The sequence below is a fragment of the Equus caballus genome, chromosome 31, assembly GCF_041296265.1.
Source record: "Equus caballus isolate H_3958 breed thoroughbred chromosome 31, TB-T2T, whole genome shotgun sequence".
NCBI lineage: Eukaryota > Metazoa > Chordata > Mammalia > Perissodactyla > Equidae > Equus > Equus caballus.
Genome location: NC_091714.1, coordinates 18211576 through 18224034, shown reverse-complemented (window position 1 = coordinate 18224034; position 12459 = coordinate 18211576). Strand labels below are relative to the sequence as shown.

The 12459-nt window shown below is 41.4% G+C and overlaps 1 protein-coding gene and 1 pseudogene across 13 annotated transcripts in view; both read left to right on the top strand.

The window, feature by feature from the left end:
* Positions 1–12459, top strand: part of SASH1 (SAM and SH3 domain containing 1) — a 300847-nt gene that overhangs the window by 232048 nt on the left and 56340 nt on the right. For all 13 annotated transcript variants that reach the window (XM_023632953.2, XM_070256422.1, XM_070256416.1 and 10 more), the window contains 3 exons: positions 270–356; positions 2982–3094; positions 10006–10107. In XM_023632953.2, coding sequence (XP_023488721.2) covers positions 270–356; positions 2982–3094; positions 10006–10107 — 302 coding nt within the window. The remainder of the gene's footprint in view (positions 1–269; positions 357–2981; positions 3095–10005; positions 10108–12459) is intronic.
* Positions 4399–6036, top strand: LOC138921661 (lanosterol 14-alpha demethylase-like; annotated as a pseudogene).

Here is a 12459-nt window from a genome sequence, read left to right as displayed (position 1 = left end):
ATCAAAGTGAATATAAGAATACATGTTTTGTCTGCCTTTTTGATGTTTCTTTATTTCTCATCCTAACCCTACTGCCCCGTTTCTTGCTCCTAGGAAATTTGCATTTCTTTTAAACAGCTTTATAGGCTTTTCCAAGTCTTTCACAAACTGAAAGAGAAAAACTGTCTTCCTGTGAAATCAAAGTATTCCTACAAGCTTTGAATTATAAGGAAGAGGCCACTTTTGTTATTAATGAATTTATTGCTGTGCCTTTTTTTCTTTTTTTAAAGGAAAAGGAGATTGGAAGAAGAAAAATAAGTATTTCTGGCAGAACTTCCGAAAGAACCAGAAAGGAATAATGAGGCAGACTTCAAAAGGTACTGTAACACAGCTGGCGGACAGTAGGTCCTTTTAGCTCTAAAATATGAAGAAGCTTGTGCCGCTCATTTAAATGGAGGCTGCAAGTTAGAATAACTAACTCATTGCATGTGCCCATAAAATGTTCAACTTTTCTGACATTCCTCTCGTTCCTTTAAGACTTCGTCCCAGGGTTTGTTTTTTTTTTAAGTCAAATAAATTGGGAAGAGTTGGCAGGCCTTTCTTTTCGTAGATCTGACAGCAAAGACCAAATCTTTAGATTTCTCAGTCACACCAACCTCAGGCAGACCTTTACTCCCCAAGATCTAAGCTAAAAGGATCTAGAAAGTCATAGCATTTGTTGATTTTGGACCCTTCCCCCTGCCCTGCCCCTTGGAGCCTTTGCGATCTCCTGAACTCCTGGTGCTTTCTGTGGCAGGGACAGTGATGGGGTCGTTGCCCCTGGAGACTGTCTAATGGTCTGACGTCATGGGAATTTGCTCGGCTGCTCTGTGAGGGAGCCCTGCCCTCCCCTCCCTGTGTCTTTTGTTGTTGTTTATATAGTGAGTAAATATGTCATCCCTTTGAGGCTCAGTTATATAATTTATGCTTCCTCGGCATTCAGAGAAGGAATAGAAAAAAGCCACTTCCAGATTCCGGTCTGGCTGAATAAGGTTATCATTAGATGAAAGTTTTTTTGTTGTTTATCAGTCACATAACTTGTTTTCTTTCACAAAATCTTAGTGCCCTTCCCTGTTCAGAATGCCTCCACAGTTATTCGTACACATGGAAAGGAGAAAAGTGGGCATGACAGCAGATATGTCAGTGGCACACCTGGTTTCCTTGGCAACATTCAATGGGGTGATTTTTTTTAAGTTGTTCTGCTTTGAAGGAGTTATTTGCAAACATTCCCAGTTTTTCCTTTTGGTACACACCCAGGATCCCTTGTGATTCAAAGCAAACTTTGGATTCTAACAAAGTCTTATGTAGAAAGAAAGAAAAGGAGAAAGAGAGAGAAAGGGACGGAGGGATGGAGCGAGGAAGCCAACAGTTTACCAGCTCACATGGACTTTTTTAAAAAGCCAGCCCTGCTCATCCCCTGCACCGCTGGAGGTGACGCAGACAGGAAAATGAATGAAAGCAGCAGGCTTTCCCTCACCCGGCACACGCTATTGTTCTTCCCGGACAAGGAGATGCGTGGCGAGGGGAGCTGGAGTGGTATTTCTGGGCTGACTCATTACAGAATGGAAATGAGATAGAGAAACACGGGGGAACATGGATTTCAGGGTAGGCTCTGCCTGCAATGTGCTCCTGCAAGTCTGCAGCCAGACTCTTGTACTTACATCAAGGGCAAATGAAACCACAGCTGAGCGTCTGAGTGACACCAAAGCTAGTAAGGTATGTATGGGAAAGAGGGCAGAAGGAGAAAGTTGAGGGACTAGAATGAGGGCTATTTCCAGCGTGCAAAATACAGCCCACTTTCCCTGACCTAAGGCTTTCACAGCCCACGTGCTGACCACAGGCACGCAGCCTAATGTGGCTCACATGTATTAGAGGTGACGGCAGTCTATTTGGTGTGTAGGAAAACACTTTCGAAGGATCCTAATAAGCGGATTCTCTTTTCCTCTGCAGTTCTGGCTGCCTTCAGTTTTAAGTTGGAACTAGAGCTCCCCTCACGGTTTGGAAACATATTTATGACAGTGGTGCTTTCAGATATATACGTATGTAGGGCCTTCCTGCCAGTGGACTCAAAATACTTTACACCTGTGATCTTAGTTATTTGCGCTTATTCTCTGAGGAACGACAATGGTTGAATAGCTTAGCAGGAATCTGGGGCTGCTCCAGGCTGCAGGTTGTATCCCACAGCTGACTCTGTGACCTTGCCTTTCTCTGTCATGGCAGAGGGACCCTCCCACTCTTCTGCAAAAATATTTTCTTGTTTTGATTTTTTAAAAGATTGGCACCTGAGCTAACATCAGTTGCCAGTCTGCTTTCTTTTTTTTATTTTTTAAAATTTTTTCTTCTTCTCCCCAAAGCCCCCCAGTACATAGTTGTGTGTTCTAGTTGTGAGTGTCTCTGGTTGTGGCATGTGGGACGCCGCCTCAGCATGGCCTGATGAGCGGCATCAGGTCCGCGCCCAGGATCCGAACCGGGGAAACCCTGGGCCGCCAAAGCAGAGCACGCGAACTTAGCCACTCTGTCATGGGGCTGGCCCCTATTTTCTTCTTGTTCATATTTCAAATGGAAGGACACAGAGCCCTCAGCCGAAGGAGCCTTGTTATGCTTGTCTGCTCTAGCTGGGTCATTAAATTAGGTCCCTGCCTGACGTCTAACTCCAAACTCCCTGTCAGGTTTCTTCCAGAACTCCTCCACTAGACCCTGCATCACAAACTGACCATTTTCAGGGATTTGTTTCTATAGCAACATCCACATGTTGTTGGAGCCTGTTTCTCAAGAAGACGGATTCTCTGGCTTCCTAAAAAGCATCCTGTTACCTCTCCTGTTGCTCCATCAGTAATGCACAGTGCTGGACAGTGCCCCTGAATAACATCCTTCTCTTGCCCCAGATGGCAAACTTTCAAGGTGGGCATTCTCTTTTCTCTTTCTTGTTTTCCTTCCTGATGTTCTTTGTCTTCAATCTCTAGGAGAAGATGTGGGTTATGTTGCAAGCGAGATAACCATGAGTGATGAGGAACGGATTCAGCTGATGATGATGGTCAAGGAAAAGATGATCACCATTGAAGAAGCTCTCGCTAGGGTAAGAGTGCAGATGCTTGATTTACGCTTGCGAGGGCGTGACCTCCTTACATTTAAAAATGGTTGGGGGCTGCTATAGACTGGATGTTGTGTCCTGCCCAGATTCATATGTTAAATCCTAATTCCCAATATGATGTTATTTGGAGGTGGGGCTCTGCGGGTTGATTAGGTCCTGGGGGCGGAACCCTCATGAGTAGGATGGATGACCTTTTAAACCAGGCCCCAGAGAGCTCCCTTGCCCCTTCCACCATGTGAGGACACGAGACGAGGAGATGGCCATCTGTGAACCAGGAAGTGGGCCCTCACCAGACACTAACTCTGCCAGCACATTGATTTGGGAATTCCCAGCCTCCAGAACTGCGAGGAATTTCTGTTATTTATAAGCTTCCAGTCTCCGGTATTCTCTTCCAGCAGCGTGAACAGACTAGGGTGGGAACATCAAAGGGTATAGGAATATGTTATTTAAACTAGTATTTTGGTGACATTTGGGTGGTCATCACATCCCCAGACTATCAGAGAAAATATTTATTCCATTCTATTCACTTAATACAAGCATTCCACATTGTGAGGTTAAATTTCCACATTCATTGACTACATGGATGAATGAAGGCAAATATTTTTGAGCTGTGGACCACTTTAATGAGGAAAGAGATGCTCTGAATGCCATTGCAAAAACCTTGTACAAAGATTGATAAAAATGTAATCCATGTTGAGAAATTGTTAAATAAAAACCAAAGAAAAACTGAATATATTACAACTAATAAACGTCAGTTCTATAAGATGCCTTCATAAGGTAAACTCTGAATAATCTAAAGGTTAAACTCTAGATATTTTACCGTAAAATTTTGCTTACTTTAATTTCTAAGCAGATATTAATTACAGTTTATTATATGATATTTTCTGCTGTGAGTTAAATTAGGCTCTAAAGGAAGCCTAATTAACCTTTAGGACCCTGGAGTAGCATTTACGATCGTGTGACAGCAATTATTCGGAGATTTCCTGCTTTGTTGTTGCCTAACAAACTGACTGATTGAGTCTGGATTTTCACTGTGGATGGCTGGTTTGGCACTGTGTAGACAAGTCATCAATTGGGCAGGTTTAGCAATTAATGAAAACTTTCAAGCCACTCAGGAACCATTGAATGAATTATGACTTTACCAGTAAGTAGAATCCTGAAGATGTGAAACCTTGAAACACTGATGTGCATACTTAATTTAGTTACGTATCTCTGACTCTAAAAGTTTAATTTGTCGCTGAGACAATAATGCGGGGAAAAAAAGCCCTTGAGGGGAGGGAGGTGGGCCTGGGTTTAGTAGGAGACCTGAGGATCAGGGCCACCCCCTGACGCCCATCTGCCAGCTTCTCTCGCTCTGTCGATTCGGAGGAGTGGAAGTGATCTAGGCCTCCAGCGTCTCAGGTGGACCAAAATGGTGCTGGGGCAGCGATGGAGCAGGTGACAAGTGGCAACCTCTTGTCCAGGCTGCTGATCACCCATGCCTGCCCCTTCACCCTCAGTGTGGTCCTCCTGCTCCACCACACCGTCAGCCACCCAGCCCAGCTACCAGCTGGGGCGAAAAGTCCAGTTGCATTGCTAGAAAATGCATATGAGAAATATGGGCCTGTATTTAGTTTTACCGTGGCAGGCAAGACGTTTACTTACCTTCTGGGGAATGGTGCTGCTGCACTGCTTTCTTAATTGTAAAAATGAAGACCTGAATGCAGAAGACGTCTCCAGTTGTCTGACAACCCCGCTGTTTGGGAAGGGGGCTGCGTGTGGTGTGCCTAATCCGGTTTTCTTGGAGCAGAAGAAAATGTTGAAAAGTAGCTTTCACATAGCCCTCTGTTGGTAGCACATTTCTATAATTGAAAAAGAAACAAAGGAATGCTTTCAGAGTTGGGGAGAAAAAGATTTGTTTGAAGGTCTTTCTGAGCCCGTAATTTTGACAGCTAGCCATTGGTTACACGGCCAGGAAGTCAGAAGTCGTCTCCATGAAGTCAGAAGTCGTCTCCATGAGAAGGTGGCGCAGCTCCAGGCAGGTTTGATTTGAGATTTTAGCCAAGCATCCTGTCTGCTGCCAGGTCGGCTGCCTCTCTTTGTCTAGTTTCAGGTGCAAGGACAGCTCATCAAGAGATCAAGAATATTTTCTACAAGGCAGTCTGGAAACAGATAGAACAAAACAATTGATGACCTTCTCCAACCTGGACTAGACTCTGCACACAAGGGTGGGCGTCCTTTCATGATGAGGCAGTAGCGGGGGGCTTTTGGTCTGCTGTCGGCAGGGCAGCAAGCATCCTCAACTGGGACTGCCTGGATGGGCTGCTTTTTGGCCAGAGATAAAACACTTCAAGAAGTATGTTATGTAGAGCAGAAAATAGTCTGCGGGGCAGAATCTGCCTCCTTTAACTTATGGCCTTGATCCCTGTATAAAACAGACCTTAAGACTTAGACATCCTGTAATGAGTAGGATGACAATTGCCGCAGCTCCACAGACCGTGATGGGGGTACCTTTCCCCCAGGACATCCTCTGTGTGTGTCTCCCACTGTCAATCAAAGACTTAAAGACCCCTGGGCAGAGTGTCTAGACCTTAATCCTGACAGGACAACTCAGCATGAGGAGTGAAGTTCGCCTGTGTGCTGTCTGGAGCTGGTTACATCCTCACATTGGGGGAAATTTTGCCTATGTTCAAATGAAGACAATTTGGTCTACTATGCTTTGTTTATGTGAATTTGATCTCACTGATGGATATTTTCCCCCGGTGAAATATAAAGCCATGGTTCACACCCCAGAAAACACGGTTATTGATACAAAGATCAAAATGAAAAAGGCTACAAGGAACTAATGTGTGACACACACTGTAAGCGGCAAAAGCATCTGAAGAAGATGAAGTTTATAGCTCTGTCTGATTTTTGTGTGTGTGTAATTTACAAAGACAGCAGCTCAATTTAGGATTTGTATATTTTATTACTTGAATAGTTCCATCAAATCGAATGGCATTTCAAACATTTTCTAATAGTTTGTGATGGATACTTATTCCATGTGCTTTAAGGAAGCCAAGCTCCTGAGAAAAAAATTGTTGACAGGGATCTAGGTAATTGGCATATTCTAAATAACCAACTTCCGGGTGCTGATTTTAAAGCATACAGACCTCTTGGCAAGGCAGTTCAGGGTATTCAAATCTTGGCCTAGTTCTGCAAGGTATGGAAAGCCCATGAGATACTTGGAAACCACAGGATGTTCATTTATCTGGGAAATTATTGTGGTGAGTGAGTGAGAATGGGAGGGTGGGGAATAAACTCACTTTTAAAGCTTTGGATAAAAGAGAACAGTATTGTTTCAGTATGATGATACTCAGCAACGAAGGAACTGTGTTATAGAAAAATACGTCCTTTGTCATTTTAACTGGAAGCGCTGTCTGTAGGAAATTGAGAGAGATCTATGACCATAATTTAGTAATTATATTTCCTAAAAGGTAACATAACTATTAATACTAAAGATTGCTCATGTAACTTGATCTAATTGCTAAATATTACCTATTTATCCATCTGATAAACATGTGTCTGGTTCCACAAGGTCATATCTGTGTGAAAATCCAAGATAAAGTTCTTAAGGGATTTAAAAATAAAAAGTGCTTGATGTGTGTCACTGACTGGACTGGTGTTTTGGCATCATGAACTTTTCTCAATGCCAGCTCTCAGACATCAGGCTCCCTAGGAGCAGAGCCTGAGACGAGGATTCTCGTGCACCTGGTTTATTGAAGGAAAGCTTTCAGGAGAAGCCTCGGAGTGAGGGAGGTGAGCATGAGGCAGAGGAGGAAGCTGGACAGAGATGTGATTTCAGGAGAAGTCTAACCTCAGCCCTGACTCCTTAGGGAGTGGGGAACTCTGGAAGGTGAATTTCATTATAGAGTTGGTCCTGCCAGAGAGAAGGAGGCTGAAAACTGATTGGAGAGGAGGGAGCAGCCTTGTAGGCGTCTCTGGAGAGACAGCTCCAGCCAACCGTGGATGGTTCTCCAGAGCAGGGTATAGGTATGAGCCCACAGCTACAGTATCCGGGCAATAGGTAGACAGTTTGTAAGGAGTGTCTGGGCATCTGGTATACCAGAGGACAAGATTATGAACTGGGAACCTATATTTGTTGTTGAATTATTTCCTTGTAACCGCTAATGTGCATCAATCACTGAGATCTGGACAACTAGAGGGGTTGATGGAGAGTCCATAGGATAGCAGCAAATGACTGAGGGTGTTTTTAATAGGTCCCATGGGGTGCAGTTGGTAAGGATTTATCTCAGAGAAGAAGCAGAAAGGAACTTAATCACTGTGCTCAAGCATATGGAGGATTGTTAAGCAGTGCAGCTTCAGGATGTACCGAAGAGAGTTTTGTTTTAATCTCTACTAAGGACAGAATAAAAGGAAACGAATTAAAATTGCAACTGGAGGGCATTTAGATTAGATACAATAGAAATGTTCTTTACGGTAAGCTCTCGTAGAAATGGGAACATTTTCGATCTCTTTCCCTAACAGTCTTTAAGACAGAATAAGCATGAATGTACTAAAGATGGCCATCCCGCTAAGAATCATGTCATAGAGTTCGACTATGAGATGAGGAGAATTAGGCTATAAGGGAGTATCTCCTTCTGAGAGACAGACAGACAGACAGACACACACACACACTTTAAAATGTCATTATTTTAAAACTTCTGTAATTAAATTAAAACTATAAATTTGCTTTAAAATATATGAACTCTCAAATGAAATCTTCAATTGTCTTTCCTTCATGAAATTATATTTAAGTAAAAACTTCTTTGGGGGCCCGACCCCGTGGCCAAGTGGTTAAGTTCTCGGGCTCTGCTTCAGTGGCCCAGGGTTTCACCAGTTCGGATCCTGGGTGCAGACATGGCACTGTTCATCAGGCCATGCTGAGGCAGCATCCCACATGTCACAGCTGGAAGGACCCACAACTAAAAATATCCAACTATGTACTGGGGGGCTTTGGGGAGAAAAAGGAAAAATAAAATCTTTAAAAAAAAAAACTTCTTTGGGAGCAGAGTGGAGTATAAAAAATATAATTATGTAAATAATGACCAGGGTTTTTCCCTTTAAAAAAATTTTAGAGATCCTGCTTTATGACAAGATCTCTAAAACACACAGCGTTTTGGAATTAGGATAACTAAAAAAGTAGTGGAAATTTGAATAGGGCACAGATTTGAATCTATATCAGAAGAAGCACATGTACTCTTAGGCCCCAAAATAAATGATGGAAATGGACAGATAGCAGAAGAAATATATTAATTCTGTTTATGGCTGACTAGTAAGGAATTTGTCTTCTTTTGTTTTCATTACAGATAAAGCTTGTTTAGTGGCTCTTAGGAGTTGCAGCCAAGGTTGGGTATAAAAGCAGAGCATTGACCTAAGAAAACAGATGATAACCCTGTTTTGCAGCTGGCAGCTGTTGCCATCATACAGGGAGAATGTAGCATTTCAGAAACCAGGATATCTGTAGGGAAAAAGCATTCTAATACATAAATTAAATGTACTATAAAGAGATTACAACAATACTCATGCCCCTAATGTCCTAGAAAGATCAAAATGATATTAGTGCCCCTAACAGCAAAAGTTCCAATACTTGGAGTTTTTGTGAACTTGGAGTTCTCATTTATTTGAAGCCACAAGGGTGACAGTAATAACCCTTTCATAATAATTCTATGGCATAGGTGTGGTGTGTTAAGAGCTTTGCTGCATTAGCTTGCTTGATTCTGGAAGCAGTCCTGTGAGGTAGATTTATTGTCATTCCCATTTTCCAGGTGGAGGAACCAAGGCACAGAGGGGTTACACAATTTGCCCAAGGGCTCCCAGCCGGTATTTGGTTCTGCAGCCAAGCTCTTACTGGTTAACCAATACTATCTACCTCCCCTGGTCCATCTCCTGTTGCATGTGTGCACAGAAAAGAATTTAATAGTAGAAATAACGCTTAGGAAAGTTGCTTTTTCCTACAGGGATGTTGTCAGGGTCGTGGCTTTGGCACATCCACATAGCTCTGGTGGCTGAGGACAGACCTGACACCGTCTCCTGTACTGTCAGCTCCGATCATTTCATTTTTTTAGTGGCTTGATTCATGGAACAAGATTTGATCAATGTCTTAAATTCATATCTAAAAACTGCTTTATGATAGAATTTTACTACAATCTAATTGTATTATGTAGCAGAGTTAAGTTTCTGTATGTTTCATGAAAACACACCTGGAGTTTTTCCCATTTGCCATTTCAAAAGATCCTTCCTCTAATTCTGCCAGGTTAAATTTGCTAATTTTCTGTAATATTTCACTTATATTTCTACGTTTTTCAAAAAGTAGAAACCTCGTTTCTAAACCCGAACTTTAAATGTCTCTGAACATATTCTAGATATTCTGTTATTTTCCTCTCATCCACAGGCATCCCAGTAAATCCCATAAGATTTGTTAGGTGATGACATTGAACTGGTAACTTAAAGCGGTCTAGAACAAGAAAAGCAGGCAATTTTTAAAAATCAGTTTCAGGCTTCCACCTCTGTTTTGCTAAAATGTCCGTGTTCTGCCACATTGTGTCTTCTGCAAAGGGAGTGTATCGCGAGGTAATTCAGAGGCCACCTACAGACAGTTTGTGTTTTCAAACTAATAATTGAACTGACAAAGATGAGTTTTGACGCTGGAGGATGTGACAGTGGGAAAATCAAAGTTCTTTTTGGAACAGATGACAGAGTCCATCGAGTCTTGGTTTGAGTTAGAGGAAAACCCGTAGGGTAAGGCACGTGCCTCCCTTTCGGTTTTGGGACCGTTGTCTTTGCCTGGCACTGAGTCACTAACACTAGCATGAAGAAGGTGCCCAGCGTGCTCTCTGCTGCTCAGTGGCCGCCATTCCCATTTCCTCTTGTTGCAGCTCAAGGAGTACGAGGCCCAGCACCGCCAGTCAGCTGCCTTGGACCCTGCAGACTGGCCAGACGGCTCTTACCCCGCATTCGATGGCTCATCAAACTGCAACGTAAGTTTGCCCTCTCTGAGCGCCTTGACCACCTCTACTCAAACGGAAAAGCCTGCACAATTTCAGCTTTGTGATTTCTTTTCGCATCTCCCAACTCCCACATGGATCTGACAAGAAGTGTCTTTTCGTACGTGTTACTCAGTTTTCTTTACCCGATAGACTCATTTACAGCGAGAATGGTGCTATTCATGCTTTTTTTTTTTATTGTAGTAAAGTTAATTTAAAATTTATCATTATAAGCATTCACATTATAAGTAGTTTCACATTGCTGTGCAACCATCACTACAACCCACTTTCAGAACTTTTTCATTGTCCAAAACAGAAATACCATAACCATTAAACAGTAACTCCCCATTCTCAAAGGGGATATAACTTCCCCTGGCCCCTGGCCACCATCATTCTACTTTCTGTCTCTATGAATTTGACTGTTCTAGGTACCTCATATAAGTGGAATCATAGAATATTTGTCCTTCTGTATCTGGTTTATTTCACTTAGCACAATGTTTTCAAGGTTCATCCATGTTGCAGTATACACTAGAACATCTTTCCTTTTTGTGGCTGAATAATATTCCACCATATGTATATACCACATTTTGTTTATCCGTTCATCAGTTGACAGACACTTGGGTGTTTTACCTTTTGGCTATTGTAAACGATGCTGCTGTGAACTTTGGTATACAAATATCTGTTTGAGTCACTGATGTCAATTCTTTTGGGTATCTACCTATGAGTAGAATTTCTGGATCATATGGTAATTCTATGTGTAACTTTTTGAGGAGCCACCATACTGTTTTCCATAGGGGCTGTACCATTTTATATTTCTGACAGCAGTGGATGAAGGTTCCAATTTCTCTACTTCTTCACCAACACTTATTTTCCTTTCTTTTGAAAGTAGTCATCCTAATGGGTATGAAATGGCATCTCATTTTGGTTTTGATTTGCATTTCCCTAATGCCTGAAATGTTGAGTGTCTTTTTATGTGCTTATTGGCCATTTGTATATCTTTGAGAAATGTCTTTTCAAGTTCTTTGCCCATTCTTGAATTGGATTGTTTTGTGTTTGACAGTTGAGTTGTAGGAGTTCTTTATATATTCTGGATATTAACCCCTTGTCAGATACATAATTTGTAAATGTTTTCTTCCGTTCTGTGGGTTGCCTTTTCACTCTCTTGGTAGACCCCTGCACAAAAGTTTTTGATTTTTAAGTCTGATTTATATTTTCTTTGGTTGTCTATGTTTTGGTATCATTTCCAAGAAATCATTGCCAAATCCAGTGTCATGAAGATTTTCTCCTATGTTTTCTTTTAAGAGGTTCATACTCTTATCTCTTAAGTTTGTCTTTGACCCATTTTAAGTTAATGTTTGCATATTATATGAGTCCATACATATATGTATGAGTCCAGTTTCATTCTTTTGCAGGTATATACTCAGTTTTCCCAGAACCATTTGTTGGAAAGACTGTCCTTTCTTTATTGAATGGTCTTGGGAACCTTTTTGAAAATTAATTGACAGTGTATGTGAGGGTTTATTTCTGGGCTCTCTCTTTTATTTCATTGGTTTATATATGTGTGTCCTTTTGCTAGTGTCATGCTGTTTTGATTAATGTAGCTTTGTAGTAAGTTTTGAACTTGGGAAGTGTGAGCCCTCCAACTTGATTTTTCTTTTTCAGATTGTTTCACTATTCAGGTCACTTGAGATTCCATGTGAATTTGGGGATGGGTTTTTCTGTTTCTGCAAAAAATGCCATGGGATTTTGATAGGGATTTCATTGGATCTGTAGATCGGTTTGGGTAGTATTGTCATCTTAACAAGATGAAGTCTTCTAATCCATGAACACAGGGTATCTTTCCTTTTATTTATATCATCTTTAATTTCTTTGAGCAGTGTTTTGTAGTTCTTACTGTACAAGTCTTGCCTCCTTGGTTAAGTTTATTCCTAAGTATTTTATTCTTTTTCATGCTATTATAAATGAAATTGTTTTCTTAATTTTCTTTTCAGATTTTTCATTGCTACTGTATAAAAATGGAACTGATTTTTGAGTGTAGATTTTGTATCCTGCACCTTTGCTGAATTTATTATCTCTAACAGTTTTGATGTGTGTGTGTGCGTGGAATATTTAGGGTTTTCTTTATATAAGATCATGTCATCTGTGAACAGAAATAATTTTACTTTTTTCCAATTTGGATGCCTTTTGTTATTCATGCTGTTTCAATGTGACCCAAACAGTGCTTATTAAACTAGGAGTTCCTCAGGGATTGTAGGAATTAAAATTCCAGTGTTTCAAACAGACATTTCATGGTGCCGTCATCAACCTGCATGGAGCGAGAATGGAGGAAGTCATCCTTTCTCATCT